At 37.3% G+C, this 21,357-nt stretch overlaps 1 protein-coding gene across 3 annotated transcripts in view; it reads left to right on the top strand.

Moving 5' to 3' along the window:
• RIMBP2 (RIMS binding protein 2) overlaps positions 1-21,357 on the top strand; it is a 158,718-nt gene that overhangs the window by 84,622 nt on the left and 52,739 nt on the right. For all 3 annotated transcript variants that reach the window (XM_075110328.1, XM_075110330.1, XM_075110329.1), the window contains 4 exons: positions 3,704-3,793; positions 9,247-9,369; positions 15,603-15,707; positions 19,528-19,578. In XM_075110328.1, the coding sequence (XP_074966429.1) occupies positions 3,704-3,793; positions 9,247-9,369; positions 15,603-15,707; positions 19,528-19,578 (369 nt within the window). The remainder of the gene's footprint in view (positions 1-3,703; positions 3,794-9,246; positions 9,370-15,602; positions 15,708-19,527; positions 19,579-21,357) is intronic.

Genomic DNA, 21,357 nt, shown 5'->3' with positions numbered 1-21,357 from the left:
TTTTTGTTAAAGGTTTATATTTAACTAACGTGTAAAATATTGAGGTGGATATTGTTAAGGGACAGAATCACTACAGCCAACAGATTAGACAGAAAATCACAAACTGCGATGGTGCATAACTGTCATTTGCAATAATCCAGGTGGTATTCCCCAGCCACACGAGAAGAGGAGGTGGTGAGGAGATGTATAATGAGTACTGTAAGTGTGTTTCTCCAAGTAGAAGTTAGGATCTAGAAATGTTCAACACTGGAGAAGTTGGTCATGAGGAATTTTGAGGGAGAACATAACTGTTTGTCGAAGCACTATTCATGTATACTACACCGAAACTAGCTTGTGTTCCCCTCTGGGCAGTAGTATGTGCTGCTCCAGTTAAGCACATCACAGGTTACTTGCAGGGCCGTGACTGATAATACTGTGCGGTAGCTAAACTATTGTAGCTGAATCTACCAGGACTCTTCTGTCGGAGCCCTTGTTATACAGGTTCATTGTTGTTGAGAGATGACTCAAGTCAACAAATGATTGAAATTAATGTTGTGGGAATTTCTGAGATGACAGTGATTATGACTTGGATCATTTCCAGCAGACAGCCCAATAAAGGAACTTGGCTAAAATTTATATGACTCGTTCAGTTTCTGGCTTTTATCACATGAGACCTTTGGTGAATCATTTATTCTTTGTTCCTTGATGCATTTTCTGAGAGCTAGCAATCTGAGTATTATAAGTGTACATGTATTTGTGTCACTTCCAAACACACTGGTAATATATACAATAGGTTATATCCTTATTGCAAGTCCTGCAAGTGGAACCTTTGCACCTGAGTTTTAGTTGCTGGGTCCCTGTGTATTTTTTAGGCTAGAAGTGTGCCAGTAATTCCTGCTACAGTTTCAGGTGATTCTTGATTTTTATGGATTTAGTTGGGATGGGGAACGTAGGCAGTCCTTTGTCCTGGCAAATGCAAAAGAATACTGAGGGAAATTACCATTATGATGAACAAAGATATAAGTGAAAAGAAATAGGCTTATAACTAAGGACCAATGAAAGTAGGATAGTTACTGCCCTACTTCTATTCATCCTTGCAAATAACATGTTAAAAATGTATTTCCTTCAGGTAGGACAAACAGCCAGCCCTGTTGCTGTGCCATTTCTCATAAACTGTTTTCCATTCTGGAGAATTTAAGTAGGGTGTGAAAGATGCTGGCCTAGACTGCCATCAATTACTCCTCCCACCCCCCTCCCCTTCTGGTTGAATTCCTTTTAATAACATTATTAAAACCTGGTGACTTATTGTCCCTTGTTGCCCATTAAAGTCAGCTGAGCAGTATTGATTTGTTACAAATACAAATTGATCCATTGAAGTCAATGTCAAAAGCCTGCAGTTGTAAGGGTTTCAGAGCAGGTGGTGTAGCTTATTTTCACCTTGTAACGTGCAGGACAGACACAATGCTTTCCAAGTGACTTTCAGCAGTTAATGGGATGAGATGATTTATTTGCATATCCAAGGAACTGCTCTGTGCAGTTTGTTGATATTTAAAAATGTTTACTGATTTAATTCACACCTTTGAAAATGCAACATGAGCTAAGGGATCCTTCTCAGTTCCCTCAGAACTGTCTAGCATGTCACAGAGCCTGACTGCCACTTTCAGTTGCACCCTGAATAACAGGTTTAACAGACTTGAGAAACTGTAATTGCTGAGCTCCTTATATGCGAGATGGTAGGTACAGCTCCAATCAGGAGACTCTGAATGTTCTGCAGTCTATTGTCTTAGTTTTGTTCAGTGCAGTAGCACTTAACAGTCAAGAGAACTGCTTCCCACAGATGATGAGATGTTCTGATATTCTCCGATGATGGTGCTATAACATGTCATTATTTAAGCTGAACTAAGTTTCACTGTCCTTTGTTTATGTTCAAATTTAGCTATCAGACTGGCATTCCAGGTGTGGGCAGAAATGCAGTACCTTCTGCAGGATTAACTGCTGTGTTAAAATCACGGTTAGCCAGAATGGCCTTTTCTGTGTGAAATGTTTTGTAAAACTGACATTTCTTTCTCATTTTCTATAGAAAAAATTATTCACATAATCATACTACCTTTTTAGCTGACCCTATACATTTTGAACCCAGTGGTTAATTTCAATCAGATTTGGATGTCACACCTTCTTAGCTATCAGCCAAGTAGCCAAGGCAGAAATCTGTAAGCTTCCTTAGTTCTGATGCTCAGCTAATGAAGCTTAGGAAACAATCTAGATAAACAGTTTAACAACTTTGGTTCATTGCAAATACTAGTTTTCTATTCAAAACCTGGATCTTGTGTGCAGAGAGTTTTGAAAGTGATTTAAGAAAGTTACGCTTAAAATAGCAAGATTTTTGGTTCAAGTAGTAAGAAAAACATTTAAATATCAGGATCTTTACGTTCCTTTTGTAGGGCTTACATGGGCAAATCAAAAATTAGCAATTTAATTCTTTTTCATGTTGAGAATTTTAAAGAGAAATTGTGATAAAGCATTACTTTAACAGGTTTTCTTAAGACCACAGCAGAATTTGTAGAGAAATCTGCTGATAGTGTGGACCTTAATGGTGTGAAATTATAAATTATTTCAAATCACTCAAAAGTGGGCCCAGTTTTGCCCACCTTAGTATAATTTTTGGCAAATATAGCTGGTGTTTTCAGAAGATGATGTATAATGCACACTGTAAAACAGAAAGGTTACAGATTGCCCAGTGTGACTAATTGTACCTTGCATAAGGAACCGAATTTAAGATTTACTCTCAGACAACTACCTTTGTGAACTTGTGCAAAAAAGAAATTGTCGGAAATATCAGAGGATGCTGCTGGTTTTTCCTGAGCTGCATGTATTTTGATTTGTGTGACCTGACAAAGCATTTCCAACCCTCTAGTTTGACCTTTGACTCTATATTTGAGTTTTATTTACTTTTCCTTTTTACTCCTGATAGTGTTGTCTAAATAAATAAAAATACATTCCTGAGGCTGTAAATACCTTGATCTCTAGGCGTAGGTTACTTACCTTTTGACTCCCATCTGCATTTCTGAATTGCCTTCCACTGCAGTACACCGATGCTCTACCCAGATTCTAAAACTGTTTGTATTAGAATGCGTATATATACATATATTATAAATAGATATACATTATAAGTAAAGTGTGTGTGAATATAAAAATATCTACATGAATATACATTCCAGTTGTTGGCTTTTGACCTCAAAATGCCCTGAAGGCCTAAGTTTGATAGCATTATTTTTTATCTGGGAGCCAAGTCTCCTTCTCTTCCCAGCTCTAAGTGAGGCAGCCAGGTTTGAGCTTTTTGTTACATCCACGGGGAGATGATTTTTTATTATTATTATTATTGTTGTTGTTGTTGTCATTGTCGTTGTTGTTGGTGTTGTTATTATTATTGTTGCTGTTATTATTATTATTATTGGCACCAGGCCTGTGAAGTTAGGTCATCTCTCTTCGACTGCACATGTTTAATCAGATCATCCATCTACTGAAAACATTTCCGATAGAGCCAGCTGTAATTGCAAGCTAATCTGGTGCTTCTGCACCTTCAGTGTCTTTGGGTCCGTGCCTGATACTACTCTTAATAGTTTGTTAATACCAAATAATGCAAAAACATTGCCTCCTTAAGCACTTAGTAGGATGTACTGTAAGGGAGATAAACGGTCTGTAACACTCTTTACTTGTGTTTTAGGAAAATGAACTGAAGGATGCTGTGCAAGAAAAGAATCGCCTGAGCCTTCAGTATGCAAGTGTGTCCCACAAAGCACTGCAGTATGACCAGGTAACACCATGAGCACCAAACTCATACAGAATTCACTTGTTACAGAAATCAGGCTGCAGAGTAGACAAAAGTGGATTGTATAGTCATTTTTTCTGATTGGCTTGCTTCTACTTGGGAACATAAAATATTTTAATTAAAAATAAATTACAAGCATTTATTTTATGAACAAATGTTATTTTCAAGTGACCATTTAAGACACACTGATAGACTTTAGAGAGGTACATAATTTCTCTGATGCATATTTTCTTAGTATTGTAAATTTGTATTAGGCTTTGGTTAAAAGACTTTTTGGATGAGGCTTGATTGAAAAATTAACCTTTTTTTTCTGAAAAATACTTAACAGAAATAATTGCTATCTAGTTGGGGTTTTTTTCCTACCGTTCTGCATTTTTTTCTTTGCGTTTTTAAATTTCCCAATAAAATGTTGGAATGGTCTTGTCCAGCAGCAAATGTCCAATACTCTGCGTAGCAGCTGTTATTTCCCCCGTAGCATGGCACATGGCATAGTCTCAGCTATTCCAGATCCTGATATAAAACCTGTTTTAATAGTAAGCATTTTCCTTCAGTTTTTATGTTGTTTTGGTTTGGTTTAGGGGTTTTTGTGCCTGTTATGGGACAAAAAATGTCTTTCTGACTATAGTGGTATTATGTCTGATGATGTCTATGGCAAATACTGCTTGGTGGGGCTAGCATGGGAGGAGAAGCTGATGCGCCTTACCTCACCACATATGCTTTCTGTGGAAGAAACATCATGAACCAGCCACTTTACAAGGCTACATTTAGCTAAAAATAAAACACTAATCTAGTATTTCTACAGGGCTTAAGTGAGTTGCTCAGCAACCTCATTCATATCAGAAGAGCTGTAACTCACATAGGCTCTGGTGAAAGTCCATCCTCAAAGCTTGCAAACCAGTGGTAGCTGCATGCTTTGGTGTCTGACATGTGCGTGTCACAGAGGAGCCCGCTGCTGAGTTTCCAAACCAAAGGAGGTCTGATTAAGTCACCGAGACAATGCAAATTACTAAAATTCAGAGATGGCATGCCTGCACTCTTCATTTTGTGTGTAGCACCTGGTATTGAAGAGACCTGAAATGTCCTGTCGCTGAGGAATTTAAATTGTTTATATATATAAGGGCAGAATAATAATACTTTGTGATAGGAGGAAGCCACGTGTATCATAGCATCATAACATCACTTGATTTTATTCCTCATCTGTCTAGAATTTCTTCCTTTCCTAATGTTTTTCTCTTCTCTTCATTGTCATTTACACATTGCCTTTACTTTTTACTTCCTGAGGCACAGAAAGTCTTACTTAGGCAGTTTTATATTCTAGCTGACCCAGGGATAGCATGCAGCATTAATGCAGTGAAGGCTCAGTACATTGGTGACACTAAAAGTGTTAGCCCTTTTACTATCAGAATGTGAAGAACTATGCGGTTAATAATACTTTATAATAGGTGATGTTTGTCTTCCTATAGCGAAGAGCTTTTGAGGTACATTGAAAAACCTAGTGAAAGCAATTTAAGATATAGAAGTAAAATGTCAGCCTTTGACACATTAGCCACTAAGTTAGTAATAAAATTACCTATTACTATTGTAGTGTCAGAATTTGTCATACTATGGGTGTTTGTTTCTTCTGATATGTTAAATCCTGTGAAAGGCACAATGCAACAATTCTGGATGTCTGTGCCACTAATTTAGTGTTGCAGCCTCAGTAGGATCAAAGGCTTGCTTTACATGTACCCTCTCACTTTTAACAATTTTAACAATATGCAATCTTTGCAGCGTACCTTGAATGTTAACTAACCTTGAGCTTTCCTTCTTGCATAACAGGTTTTCTGAGGGAATTACCTGGGTATTTCTGTTTGGTCGGGGTGGGGTTGAGGGTTTTTTGTTGTCTTTTTTTTTTTAACCACACACAATGAGGTTGAGGATAGATTGTGCAGTGTAGGTTACATTTTACTCTTCAGAAAGTGTGAAACTACACAACTTAGGATGTGGAGGTTGGAGCAGAATTCTAACAGAGTTAGGGCTCAGCCTGAAGGGGAAAACCTGCCTAAAATAATTTATTCTTTCACCCTTGAGAGCTGGCCTGAAAAACAGGCCAACTTTATCCAAGCAAATGGGGCTGGAGGAGTGTTTATGCATTCTGTTATGTAGCACAGATAAAACTACTGCTCATTTTTACACAATGTAGTTGCTGAAATTTTACTCTAGACCTTTAAATCCACAAAACAAAGCTAAAATTTTGCATACCTTGTATCATTTAGTTTTGCTACTCTGCATTGGAGAAAGAAAGCTGCATTCCTGCAGCGGAGTACTTGTGAAAAGATTGTGTGTCCTTGAGAGTGCTATGACACTGGGCTCTGACTTGTTTTCCTGCTTATCTGAATATATATGTGCTAGTGTTTTTCTGTTAAAATAGAATAGGCATGACATTTGCAGCATTTATTCCCACAATACCTGAAATCATACCATTTTCATGGTAGTTTCTGAATAACATTTTCTGAGCAATAAGTCAGATGTCTCAGGAATTGGCAGGCCACTGAAGTCTAGAATTAAGGGACATGGTGGGTTATAAGGCTGATGGAGCTTTTCACCAGTGAAATAAACTGCTGGTTGGTTTTGGTGTGCTGGGTTTCAATACCTGGTTTCTGTTTAAGTGCTCAGGAAGTGGACGACACTTTAAAAGTATTCAGGCCTTCATAACTCACTCAAATGAAAGGGCGTTTAGTAAGTGTGGAGTTATGGGATGAAAAATAAATTGGTTGACACATTGAACAGACAAACATCACAGATCAAAATGTTCCCTGTTTCTGTCATGAAATCAGAACTGTTTATGATGACACTCTATTTAGGTCAACTGGTTTTGCCACTGGGAGCATTGATGTTCTGATGTGCTCTGTGTGTAATTCAAGTTTGCGTATATCCCATATGTTCTTAAACAGCCTGCTTGGAAAGAGCATTAAATTCACATTTAAGAACAAATGTTGTCTAAACAACAACAACAAAAAAGGCAAATTATAGACTCATCAAGTTTTATGGAGCCTTATGGGTTATATAAATGTATATATCACAGCATTCTATGTGATACACAATCCTCAGGAAAAAGTCCTGGCAAAAATGCCCTGTAGAAATACTAAAACTTATCAGTGTTGCTGGAAGTAATGAAAGTAATTATCAGAAAGTGGTTGGTAATCTGGTTGCATTCTTTTCAACCTGCAAAATGAAAATATACACAGAACTTTGTCCAAAAGCTGACCTGCCAAAAGAGAAAGCGGAGCAATTATCAGAACCATTTGTGTATTCCTAAACTTTAACTAATTCAGGTATGTGTTTTGAGATCTTAAATGAAAGATCCTGAGATGTGTAAAATATCTAAAGTTCTACCAGTCTCTAATTCATCTCTTTTTCAAAATTACATTAGCAGCCTGATAGAATCCAATTGTTCTGATAGCCCCTTCACTGCCAACAGGGAAAAACACACAGCAGAAAGGTACCATGCTCACTAGCTCCCCAAAATTATTCAGGCTGTGATGACTAGTAAGTTTCAGAAAATGCTTTACAAAGGAAGTCAGTTGATAACAACTGGTTTAGAGACAGGGAAAACTAAAGCCTGAGGAAAATAGCCTTTTCTTGAAGTGTGTGCAAAATATTGTACATCATCCATCCTCAGTAAATTAACTGAGAACCACAGGCAATAACAAAATTGCATCGTTGATGGTGATACCTCATTGCTTCCTTTTTCCACTCCATTATTCTTCAACAATATACATTGACTGATCTGAGCAATGAAATACAATACAAAGGATGCAGGAAGTTAATATATTCTGAAAATCCATTGTTTAATAGTTTCCTTAGTTATAAAGAAATGAGGGAAGAGGAAAAGAAAGATCCATGCACAGAAAAAAAAAATTCCTGAGGTTGACAATAATTGCATCAGTTCTTGTGGAAAACATGATTTGTTCCATTTTCCTCCTCCTTTTTTCTAGTCCACTGCACTCTAAAGAGCCCTTGTAGAAAAATGAATACGAGGGCTGGCTGCAATCGTTTAGATTGTTTGGTCCATGGCAAAATTTGCAAGTTAACAAACTGGAGCCAGAAGGCAAATAGAAAGGCAGAAACAGTTTCCAAAACATCGCTTTAGAAGACATCTAGGAGATATCCATGTCAGAGATTGCTTAATGCCATTCGCTCTTTAAAAAAACCCAAGAAATTATAGTAATTAAATTGAAAAAAAAAAGTACTTGTCACTTCCTTAACTGAAGTTAGAAGGAAACGTGAGCTGCACCAAGATTAAAGCCAATGCCTCATCCCAACACTTCGTACTGCTTTGCCTTTCCTTAGCCAGTATTCCTGCCAGCATTGCTTATGCTTCTGCACTGTGTTGCGGTTAGCAAAGGAAAACAGATACTTCTTGGAACACTGTTCTCTAAAAATATTATGGCTCTTCCTTTTGCTTTCTCGCCTCCTATCAACAGCGCAGGGTAGTGGAAATAATATGCTAACATTATGTATTTTTTTACCCAGGTGTTTATTGCTGGTGGGTTTTCATTCTTAATGCAAAACTTGCAGTTTCTGATATGATACAAGCAGTTACGGTCCTATTGTTATACATCAATAGAGGACGTAAGTCATTAAATGGTCAGGGATAAGAAATCAAATTTTCAGCTGACCTGAGCTGAAGAAAGAACTTTTCCTTTGCAGGATAAAGTAGTTTAATGATATATTTTCTTATTTCCTATATGTGTTTATGACGTAGTCACTTTCGCTGATGATTCACAAAATCCAGTATAAAAAGACTTAGTCGTACTGAAATGGTTAAGGTAGCACCAAGTAAATTAAATCAGAAAACAAATCCTACTTGATGAGTATCTGATGCTTTAAAATCTGTCTGTATGCAAATATTTTAAGGGAGAGCAAGGGTTTTGTTGCAGAAGAATACCTATTTTTTAATTGTAGATGCACAGGTTTCAAATGTTAGCACAGGCTGATCATGTATATTTGAGTTCACTCTGTCTATTCTGTTTACACTAAAGAATAGTCCAGGACTACATTTCTAGTACATGTTAGATCACTGTCTCTTTATGTAGCACAACCATCTCTGATGTATCTGAGATCCAGAGAAATTAGGAAATGTTTGGTTGTAATTTATTGTGTGCATTATATAGTATATTTATTTAACTTTGCGTATCTTATGCATAACTATAGTTTGTTTGCCAGATTGTAGCCCTTGTTGAAAGAAAATATGTTTCATGCGTACTTGCATATGAGATACACATAATGAACATTCCCTTGATGAACATTCCCTTCCATTTTTTATGCTTCTTTCCTATTTTCTTTGAACTTTTTTCCCCTTTTTCCATTTTAACATGCAGAAACGTTTGTGTCAGATATAATTTTCCCTTCATTAGTTACCTGTTTGGGCAATAACCACATTTTAATTTTTCTAGGTAAAATCAGACTATGACCATCTTAGAGAAACCCTTCTCAGAGTGACCAAAGAACGAGATTTGGCTGTAAAGGGAAAACACCAGCTCCAAGCCAAGCTGGAGAACTTAGAGCAGGTCCTAAAGGTATGTATAATGCCGTAAAGTCCGACGACCCAGTACTTCTATTGCTTGTTTAATATTTCTGATGTTCGTCCAGTGAGTGACAGAAGCACAGGTGCACAGCAAACTCAGGGTCTGAATGCCCCGATTAGTTATGATAAAACATGGAATACAGTAGACCAAGTACCTACAAGGGATCTCAAAGTATCAGAGGAGAGACATCTTTAGAGGTCTTTATCTGATATTTTATAAGTAATTGGATGTGGGTTTTCAGTATACAGTTATTGGAAGTAAGTCAAGATGAGAAGAAAAGGATGAGAAGTGACTATGCTGATGAAAGATATTTTAAAGACGGCTATGTCTGCCAGTCTAACTTGATTATTTTGAATAATTATTTTTAATCCTAAGAGTATTCTTCAGTAGATGTTTCACTGTTTATTCTGTTTTCCTGGTTGATTTGCATAATTCTATGGGACAAACTGATTCTATGAAATAGTGGAATTCACCAAGTGAATCTAACAGAGATGAGATCTAGCTGAGATGATGGGGTAGAGAAAGAGTAAAATTCTGCTGTAAAATGGAATCAACCAAGAGATTATCACTTACCAGCTAATTCAAGGGAGCAATAGATTGTTGATGTTGAAACAAAGTGCAAAAATGTTCTAGTGGTGGGAAGGAAGCAGTGCTTTGCCAGGAAACAGCCAAATTCCCAAAGTGTCATCGATTAAATAAAGATGGAGCTCAGTAACTCGATAATCCAAACCTGAAAGATGAATCAGGAGTAGTGGAGAAAGGTCCCTTACAGACAATGAGCTGGTGTCCAGTGTGATGGGGTGGAGGGAGCCAGTGGAAGGGAGCATATGATGTGGTGGAAACACTAACTGGTTTGGACAGGTCACTGTTGCCAGGTTTTCTTAGTTGTAGAAAATATGGAAGATGTGATGTTGAAAACTGCTGCCAAAACAAGCCTTGAAGGGGGTTTAGCAACTGAGATTTAAAAACGAAGTCATGCAGGTATAGCTGTTTGCATCAGTGGAGGAACTGCACCGGTGAGGACGACAGTGAGAATTCTTGAGAGAGAAAGCACTCGTAAACACTTGCCTGTACTGCAGACCATTAAGAAAAATGAAGGATGTGTTTGTCTGGTTAGAATGGAGCACTGATCCAGTGCTGAAACTTTTTTGACAGGCTGCCAGAGAGATGCTTATTTTTCATCTTCTCAAGCCCAAGGTTCTTTTTCAAACCACTGAAATGGCTAGTAAAGGAGGGAGGGATGCCCTGAGAGTAAGAGGAGGTGGAAATAAAAATAAGTGCTCTGAGATCCTAAATTTCGAGCCAGAGTTTTCTCTGCAGAATGTTTTAATAATGCTGAGTGGCTTCAGCCGATGCTTGTCCTAAGTACAAGCACTTATTTAAAATTTTATTTGTTAATCATTTTGACCTGCATCAGACTCACTCTAAAAGGTGACAAATAGTTTCACTGTTGGCTGCATCAGAATAGTTCTGGGCTTTTGGAGATGATTGTAGTGATAAAAATGGCTAGCTCTCTGAATTTTGAGAAGGAGGGATTTTATTTTTGACTTTCTGCACTGGTAAATATGTTGTTGAAACCCTCTGTCAAGCTGTATTTGATATTGCTCAAGAGGGGAGGAGAAGGTTTTCCAGCTACAGGTGGAAATAAAAGGTGGTTATAAGTTATGTGCCTCTTGCTGAGTCTCCAAAACACTGCAGGGTTATCAGAAGTAAGCTGACTGCTTCGTAAATCAACTTATTCCAGTGGCTTCTGGAAACATGAGCTGTTGAAATCACATACTGGGCAATGCCAAGGGGAGTTAACTGTTATGTGGATTGCTGCGCAGTGAATTGTCAGTGTCCTACGTACCAGTATAGAGGTAGCACTGAGGGAATAAATCTAGAATTATGTGCAAATAAGAAACACATGTACTGGGAAAGGAAAATTAAACTGCTTAATTGAATAGAAGAGTGATATACTGTTATCTGTCACTGAACTAATACGGCTTACCCAGGAATAAGTAGGAAGTTTTTCCCTGATTTATTTTCTCTGTTATTTCCTTCCATTTCTTCTGGAGAAAACGAAAGTGATGGTTCCACAGACCTCTATCACTAATTTACTATTTAGCTGTGAGCCATGTGCTAGTACCTATAGAGAGTAGAATCAACACCTACAAGCTATTTCAACAGATATGTCTTGCCTGTGCTTTCTGTATTACGTTTGTGGGATTCCAGCTGGATGGCTGCAGAAATTCACTTCTTCAAGGAGAACAAAGTAGAAAGATAAGGCAAAAAAAGTCTAGAAAAGAAACGAACTATGGATTCATGGCTCATAAAACAGCTGGGAATTAGACTTTGTTCTAAGTAAATTCACATTAATTCTCATTTCATCAAATCAAAATACAAATTATTGTTGTCCAGACTCCTGTGCTGCTAAAATAAACTGCTTTCATAAGCAATAAAACTGCCTTCTTATACCCTGTAAAGGTACTGGTTTTGCTAGGCTTGTATGTTTTTGAACACTTGAAACTCCTTTAATGACGGACTGTGTTTTACTTTTTTAAAACAAATTAAAGACCTCACTTTCTTCTTTGACCATACCAAAAAAGGCTAATTTCTCCACTCTTTAATTAGGATATCTACTGGCATTTCACTTAATGTTTCCTCCAAATTTCTTCTGTAAAGATCTGAATCTGGTTATTTGACTGATTTTTGCTTAATTTCTATGGAAATAATACCTCTAATGTATGTGGGAGAAATATTCTGTAAATCTTATTGTTCTGCTTAACACCTCCTTCAAAAGTTTTCCTTCACTGAAACAAAACTTATCTGGTGGATATAGAGACCCTGGCTTTACATGTTCAGTAGTTCTCTCCCTTGAGCAGAACTCTTCTGAGCTGTCAGAGTACCTTGAACAGACTTAAAACCCTAAATCTCCTTCTTAGCATTAAATCATGCCCAAGCAGATGCAGTTAATTGTATATTTCGTGTGTGTCCTCATATGCTCGGGAAATTAGTAGTTTGAAAAAAATGGTTTGCAGCTTTCCAACGACTGGAAAGTTTTGAGAAATATTTAGCCTAGTTTCCCTGTCAAAAGAGAAATTCTGTTACACTTTCTGTTATCTCAGGATGTATCAACAAAGCAGAAAAAGGAAGATGAAGAACTGCTGAATTAGCTAACTTCTGAGAATCTTCACAGTGCCTCTCACACAGAACGGTTCTGATTTTCTGATGCATTCAGCCAGCTTTTCCCATTCATTCCACTGTAACGGTGCCCACCCATCTGCAAGCGCAGATGAGAGTCCTTTGATCAGAGTACTTGGGTGAGAATTATTAAATTTGCTCCCCATTCAGCATCATGTATGAATTCTGTCTCATAAACAAGACTTTAGTACTTGAAAGCCATTTGAGTTTGTTCTAGCATTAACCAGTTGCACGTTTTAGAACTGTAAAGGTCACTGCTATAGGAAAGAATGGGTTTCTGTGTTTTGTTTGCAGCCGCAGGTAATACAGTGCAACCACTGAAACGGTTGGAGCGAGGATGGCTATTCATTGTCAAATCCCCCTGCTGCCCATTAAGAAGCTGGAAAAACAAGAACAGTTTGAGCAGATCCCTTAAGTGCTATTTCAGAAACAGTTTATACTATACAGCCATCTAGCTCTATAGTTTAAAAGAAAACTGAGATATCCACAATGTCCCCAGTTCATTCTCTGCTGCTTAGCAGGATTCTTGCCTTTGATCGGAATGATACACTAGAAAGGTTCCTTCTTCACAGTTTCTTTGAAGGACAGAGCGTTATTTGCCAATTGTTTTGAAATACGAAGTCCTTACTCAATTTTTTCTGTGCTCTTTTAGATGTGGATTTGCTTTCTGATGTTAGAGTAACATTAGTACAGCCTCTAGAAAGGGTGCAAAGAGGGAAGTGCAAATTTACGTGTTTAGAAAGTTCTAGCCTGCCTCATGTTAAGGACAGCCGTAGCATGGGCTAAGGGATTGCCACCACCTACACGAACCATGGCAATATGATGATTGTGGAAGTCAGTCCTGAAGCAAGACGCATAAAGAATTCAGCAGCTCAGAGCTTTCTCCCTGCTGTTCTTCTAGTCATCTCTGTAGTCCTCCTCCACTGCCCTAACCTGTTCCCTTCAGGCTTGGAACAAGAAGTGACGGCAGCTGACATGCAGATAGGAAGCACAAAACAGATTTGCAGTCAGAACCAGTTTGTGACCAGAGTGGAAGGGGAGGAATTGCTTCTGGTTTGGGGGAGATTTAATTGCTGTGCCAGGGGAGGGGCAGATGCTGGGGTGAAGAGATCCTTGCTGCTTTCAATACAAAGTAGATCATGACAATACTAAAATGACAGAGAGATACTTTTAGGTTAACATAGATGACCAAATGGTCTTTTCTGACTTTAAAATCTGTGAACTGTAGATCATTAAATATGTATTTTAGGAAACAGAAATTAAAAGCTGGGGAGAATCACAGATCATGTATCACCATCTGTTTCTTCATTACATTTTATAGATTTGCTATATGGTCACAGTATTAATTATTTATGGATCTCTGTAAAGGACTAGAAATGCTCTGTGATATCTTTTGTAAAATTAGTAAGAACTTAACGGTATCAAAATATGTTCTACCAAATCTGAAAATAAATCTTGAGAGAGTGAAGCGAGACCTATGTTTTTTTTCTGATAATTACAAGTTTTAATTAAAGGTGTGAGAATGACTTGATTGCCTCACCATTTCTTGAATATAAGAAATGTGCTGATGCTCCATTGGTGTCAAGTTTTACATAAGACTTGATGGAAGCTGATGAGCTCAGTAAATGTAGCTTTGTGCCAATTTGAATAATGAGTAATACTTGTTAGCAAAATAGGTTATGTTTGTTCAGATAAGATGAGAATCGGGACAATTATTTTTGGTCATTATTTAATACTGAGAACAGACATTACCCATGAACAGATCCATTTACCTTTCGTACAATACGCACAGTTCAGAAGTATCTACAGTCAAAACACTGTACTCAAAACTCCTAGAAAACAAGCTATAGTTGAGGGTCAAAACTGATTAATTGGAAAAATCTTTCACTTTTTTTGTTGTTTTTAATCAACACATCAAATGAAACTAAATAAATCCCAAGCAGAGGCCAAAGGCATATGGGAGACATTTCTGCTTCATTTGCAAAAATATCCAGATCGAGAGAAGTCAGCCTCACCGTGCTGTCCCTCTTTGTTATGAGTAACATGTAGCAGAGAATAACAGCTCATTAAAGGTTAGCAATATGCTTGATAAGATTTTCTCTTGTACACAAGAAGAGATATTTTGGCCTGTTCTTGTCAATTGGAACCACGTATTTCTGTTTCCGAGTGCTCATTCCCAATAGGTTTATGTGTAATAACTCATGGTGCTGCAGATAAGACATTGTGCCTCTGCTCTGAGAGTATTATGGGAATAATATGTAATTTGGAAAATAATACCAGTTTCACCAGAAAAGAGATCAGAATCTATAAAGAGATGATTCTTAGCTCCTATTTATTAACAGGCTGTTTGAAAGTGATAATGATATTGGAAGAATAATATTAACCTGTAATGAAAAAGATTTCTATCTGCAAAGGGTATCTTGACATTGTTCAGCTCATGCTCTTCCCAAGAACCTTTCTCATATTGCTTTGAATCATCAGTAGCAACTGTCCTTTCAAAGTTGTTTTTGAGTACTGTAGAGTCATTTTTGTCACAAACCCACCTGCGTTAGTTTTGCTCTGTCTAATTTGCAATAAATAATAGGCAGAGATTAGTAAAGGTAAGCTATTTCTTCTGGGTCATCATTTGCAAAATAAATCACAAAACCATATCCTAGATAAAGAGGCATTTAGGGAATTAAGCTAATTTTTTTCAAAGCTTTACTTTTTCAGTACAATACCACATTTCAATGTGTGCCTGATGGGTAAAATGGGTACTGTTCACTCGTGCATCGCAGTGGCCACATTGCTGGCAATGACAGAGTTGTATATCCTAAAAGAGATTGCTGTCAAATGTCAAGATACCTGAGTTTAGCATTGGCAGTATGCCCCTAAGCACTGCCTGAATTAAAACCTTAGCCAGTTTCCAGCTTGCCTAGCAGCGATACCAGAGAGCTTTACATTGAGATGAACATCTGCATGCCTGGGACTGGCAGCATGTTTGGCCACAGGTAGAATATGTTGAAATCTCCTGAGAATTTTTTCTGTTTCTTTTGAAACAGCATATGCGAGAGGCTGCTGAACGGCGGCAACAGCTGGAGTTGGAGCATGAGCAAGCCTTGGCTGTTCTCAACGCCAAACAGCAGGAAATTGAACTCCTGCAGAAGGTAAGTGGAGAAAGGGAAAGTCAGGTGAAATAGCAAATCACAGTGACAGAGCACAGGTCATGAAACAGATCTCCTGGTTTAAAGGAATTTAAACCACACCCACCAAATTTGTCCCTGTTCTGGATTGTTCTGCATGATTGCTGATGCAGTTGTAACATGTGGACGTTTACTCTTGGGTTTACATGATTCTACTAATTGATTTATAAATGTTCGTGCCAGTGAAGATTAACCTGACCAGTATGTGTAAGTCCCCGTATTTCCCAATAAGGAGAAAAGTAATACAAATGCATGTATTTTCTTTCTTTTTCCACTGCTTCCCTCTATATTGGGCTCAGGAATATTTGTGCATTCCTTGAATGCCTGGAAGGACTCTGGTCTTAATTTCATGGTAATCAAAATATGGGGAATCCACCATTTCCCTGTCAGTTTGCTGGAACAGTTAATCATTCTTGCTGACATATTAATGTTTTGTTGGGATTTCTTTGGCTTCCTCTTCCAGACACTGGCGATTCTTACTACCTTTCTCCACTAAATTAGATTAAAGTAAGTCCTTGACAAGGTACTTGCACATCACAGTTGATCTTCTTTTTCATAAACTAAACCACTGTTTAAGTACCTCATTTCCAAGCTCTTTCTCTAATTCACAAACCACTTTAAGACTTTTTTTTTTCACACTGCAAGTATTCATTATAATATAAAAAAACATGGTATCGAGTTTCAGTCTTGCCAAAGTTACTTAAAGCTGCAATTGTCTCAATACTAGTGTTGATTTTTCCAATTGCTTGACTAGATCAAAATAATAATGCTAATGATAATTTGCTAGAGAATTGGCATAGAGGGGCATTCTCAGCAGAGTAAAAAGATGTATCTAAATATAGTTTGGTTGAAATAGAAAGCTTCACTCTACCAAATGAAGTCTTCCAGTTAATTTTCTGTTAGCCTTTCACAATTAATCTTTTTAGTCTTATTTCAAAACCCTATTTCTCATTATATTTAGCTGTTATTGTCTGAACTTCCAGTAAATATTGGACTTAAATTTTGGACTTAAATTTCTTGGCAAAGCAAACAAATCAAAGACAGGTACAGCTTTCTGCTTCCTATTTTTTGTTACATCCTAAAAAATCTGCATTACACAGGTCTTTGTTACAGATAGGCAACAGGAGACAAATCACTGTAATACTGTTTTCTCCAGTCATTTTTGCTAAGCTATAGCATGATAGACTTCAAGCACAAATGAAGTTGTATTGTGTTCATTATTTTACTCCATGCGAGCTCAGCATCTGTAGCCAGTGATTAAATTGTTGTTCAGTGGACCTGAAGTAGCACAGAACACAAGATCATACGTGTTAAAAATTATTATCTAATAATCATTCAACATGAAGTTCCACTAGAATTTTAGCTTAGAATTCCTAATCGAAAATCAGCCATAACAATTCATCTATGTATTACTTAGTAGAAGCATTTAAGAAATAATTCATCCTTCTTACTGCTTTCATCCATTAGCCTGAAATAATCCTCCTAGGACTTTGCACAGACACTCATTTTCACCCTGAAACATCTAATTCTTTATGTGATTAAGTTGCTATTGTGTCTTTTTTAATTATAATTGCCTTTCATGATAAGGATCCGTGACAACTTAAATGAGTATTCTACCCATCACATCTCTTGATAAAGTCTGCATGTAATATTCATTCTCGATACCACTCAAAAAGAAAATGAGTTTTGTTTGTTTGTTTGCTTGTTTTTAATTTTTATTTTTAGCCCTTCCAAGCTCAGATTCTTTTTCATTGTGATATGTTGGGATCCCAGCTTGGTTGAGATGCTTAGTTGTTTCTGTAATGCTATTATTAATCTTATAGAATAAGAATGAAGACCGAATTAGTACACTGGATGGGTAGAAGAGATAAAGCATTCAAAACATGGAAAGATTCTGGGGGGGTGTCTATACTGTGCACTATTCTACCTTGTAGAGAGATACCCAAGCTACCTGGAGTCCTCTAGGCATGGTAGTGGAGATAAGCACAGATTAGTTTGTCCTGCTTTAGCCTCTAGATTGCTGGAATCCTACACATTTCCTTTTCAACATTATAATGCAGTGTATATTGTCAGAAAAACAATTTAAGTAAATCTGTTACATAAGTAACTACTTTGCTTCCATCATGAAACAGGAATTGCTGGATCACATTTCATCCAGAGCTGACCTCCCAATGTACCTAGTACATGTGTGTTAAATTCTGTCTTCCTTTTTTTCATTAGAGTCATCTAATTACTTGAAAAAGTACCGTGAAATGCAAGTAGTAACTCCAGGCAGTAACAGAATGACATCTCACAGCATATCTTGTTACTGTCGTAAAGTTGCTGATGAACTACAGAAATGTGCACTTTAAAACAAAGGAAGTTGCTGGTACAGTCTGATGCATTTGCTGTCACTTTTTTATATTGTAAATAAAAATCGTTGTGTTTTTAATATATGTAGAGACTGATCAGATTTTCAGCCTAGAAGGAAGACTCTGATATTGTTCATCAAGGTTTTGTGTTGACAGGGAACCAGACGGTTCAAGACAGTTCGATGTAAAAGAGAGATAGGTATTGATGCAGGTTTTCTAATCATTTATCAAGAACTCATATTCTAGGTAGATTTTATTAAACTTGCAATGATGGATAGCACAAGGCTTTCTATTACCTGTCATCAAACCTTTGCTAATGCTCCTAGAGCCAATATTTTATCAGGTGCTAGCAATAAGACATATAATACAGGAAGAAATATGACTGTGCAGGCAGGACCGAAGGAGGCTTTATTACCATAAGTGACAGTGAAGTATAGTTTGGGTATATGTTTTTGGTTGTGACTTTATGGCCCAACCCAGCTTCCACTGAAACCAATAAGGGAGTAGGGAGGCCTCGTAGATGAGTATCTGGCCCATGAAATTAGAAAGCCTGTGGGGTGCTGCCCTCTGCTAAACTGGAGGGTTTTAAGGCTTTTCTCTGTTGAGGAATGTGCAGAACGTGGTCTTTGGGTTACAGTAAGAAGGAGCTAAGAGGCAAATTCAGTGCATCACATTGCTATCAGCCTGATCCAGTGGTTAATAAAAAGTTTTTCTTATCTGGGGCAAGCTTCAATAAAGGAGACAGTGAAAACGTAAATGGAAATAAAGTGAGGATAACACAACATTACTGAGTGCTGGTTGTTTTGTTTTGAAGATTTAGACTTTTCCTGACCAAAATCTGATAACTGAATTTCTGAGCTACACAAAATACCCTTTTCTCCTCTTACTGATTCCCTCTTTTCTTCTTTGACTCAGTTGATTGGACTCTAAATGTTACGCTCCTGTTTGGAGACGACCATTCTTGTGGTTGCCTTGAAGTGTTTTGTAAGCAATTTACTTAGATGATAAATGCTGTTGCTGCATGTAAAGAATGAGCTTAATTTTGTGTTCCTTTCTCCTAGCTGGTGCGGTAGGTTTCCACGCTATGAACATCCTGCATTGTAGAGTAACAAGCTCATTTTTCAGTTTTAATTCAGAGGGTTTCAGCTGTACTTCTCATGTTCTTGCAGTGTGTTGAGCGTGCTTTTCTTGCTCCAACAAAATACCAATGCTATTAAGCTTCACTGAGATTCAATCTCCTAAAAATAAGCAGTTATTTCAGTGGCTTGGAACCAAAGCACTATAGTAATATTGACAGAGCCACCCCTTCAAGGCTGTAATTGGCTTTGGATTTGAGGACACAGTATGCCACTTTATGTGGTTAAAGCGTACTATATGTGGCACAACTAATTAATTTTTCTTTTTTCCTTTCCTTTCCTTTTTATGAAAACAAGGCTCAGGTTGAAGCTAAGAAGGAACATGAAGGAGCAGTGCAGTTGCTAGAGGTAAGAAGATATCCTTTGTGTTACCTTTGCTTGTGGAGGTTCTATTCTGAATGTGATAACTTTATAGTATCATCGCATTTGAAAGTTTCAAGTAATATGTAGGCAAATAGGGTTTTTTTCTCTTCAAATATAATTGCATCCTTTATCGATTACAAGTCAGTGAGGAGTGCATTAAGCTGAGCTGTTGGAGGTGATGTGTGTACCTCAATATCTCTTTGTATAGAATGGAAATTTTAGTACCTCTCTTTTTTATTTTTTTTGGTAAAATATTATTAAATAAATAGAAAGGAAGTGATTACTTGTAAGAATTATTATCATTTAGGCTGGAAATATAGCTGCAAATACCAATCGATTACCTAAGGTTCCTAATTAAATACCGTGTAGTAACACAGAGCAATGTGTTAAAGTGCCACACCTTTTAAACCCAAGTAAAGAATTTGGCTACTTCAAAAAGTCTCCAAAGGATGTGGTAAAGAGAGAACATTTCATTCTTTTTATTGGAAAACTAGATCTTTTCAAAGCAGTCTGAACTGGGCATTCAAAAATCAAGGGCACCGGACATATTCAAACTTTTAGTTAGAAAAAGAATAGTCCTGTTTGGTAGGGACCTCTGGCTATCTAGCCTAACTCCCTGCTCAAAGAATGGCCCTTTTTAAAATTACTGTAGGCTGCCCAAGGCTTTGCCCAGTCCATTTTTAAATATCTCTGGGAATGGAGATATGACAACCTCCACGGGCAGCGTCTTCCAGGCTTTGAGCACTTTCATTATGAAGAATATTATTCTTGTGTCTTGTCAGAATTTTTCTCTGGATGCTACCCCTGTCCATTGCCTCTAATCCTATGGCTGTGTAACACCAGCAGGGGCCTCTCTTAGTGTTTTCCAACTATGCTGAGATATGTTTTCAGAATTTGCCAGTGACTATTGGATTTAGTAAGTAAACACTGTTAAATAAATAAAGTTTTGAGAGATGATTAAGGTGATCTGATTTACTAACTTTTAAGACATTAAATACCTACAAATACTGACATCATCCAGAAAGGCAATATCATCCATAAAGATACATCAATAAATTCTTAGTATTTTCCTTAGCAATTGCTCAGTTATGACCTTGGCATGGGGCATTTCATGTTAATTCATTAGTAGTTCTGTTTATGGACTTTACATCACATTTCAAAACTTTCTTCAAGTCATTAATCCTAAAGAAAAATCTAGTAATTTAGTCTTCTGTGCCTAAGGATATAGAATCGCTTGTGTCATGTATAGAAGAGACATGAAGAATAAGAGCAAATTCTTACTCCCATTCAAAAAACATGAGCTTTGCTGTCAGTTTGAGTTGGAATAGGACATGGCTTGCAAAACCTCTTTGTCTTAGGCTGGAGTGAAATTTTTAGATATTTTAAACTGGGACTGTTAAATTACATATGAAAACACAAAAAAATCAAAGGAGAATTGAAATAAATGAATACACTGAACTATCTGCCTGGTGCTGACAAGCCTTTTATTCCCTTTGCTGTCTGCTGTGTAGAAATGCAAGATGACCCACAATGTTGTGCAAGATAGGACCAATGACAGCAACATATAGCAGAAATTAGAACTCCTATAAGAAAGTTCCTAAAGCAAACAATTCCTCCCCAGTTTTGCAAAAGTAGGCTCAAGAGGTTCTGTAAGTTCAAATCATATTGTTTGGTGTACTTGGATAAGGTAAAGTGTCAGAGAGATAGATGGACAAGTAAACAGCATGCTAACTGCATGCAAATTTCCTTTTGTTCTTTTTTGGT

This window comes from Phalacrocorax aristotelis, chromosome 15 (genome assembly GCF_949628215.1).
Source record: "Phalacrocorax aristotelis chromosome 15, bGulAri2.1, whole genome shotgun sequence".
Lineage (NCBI taxonomy): Eukaryota > Metazoa > Chordata > Aves > Suliformes > Phalacrocoracidae > Phalacrocorax > Phalacrocorax aristotelis.
The sequence above is the reverse complement of the archived record's forward strand: the minus strand, read 5'-3'. Positions and strand labels throughout refer to the sequence as shown.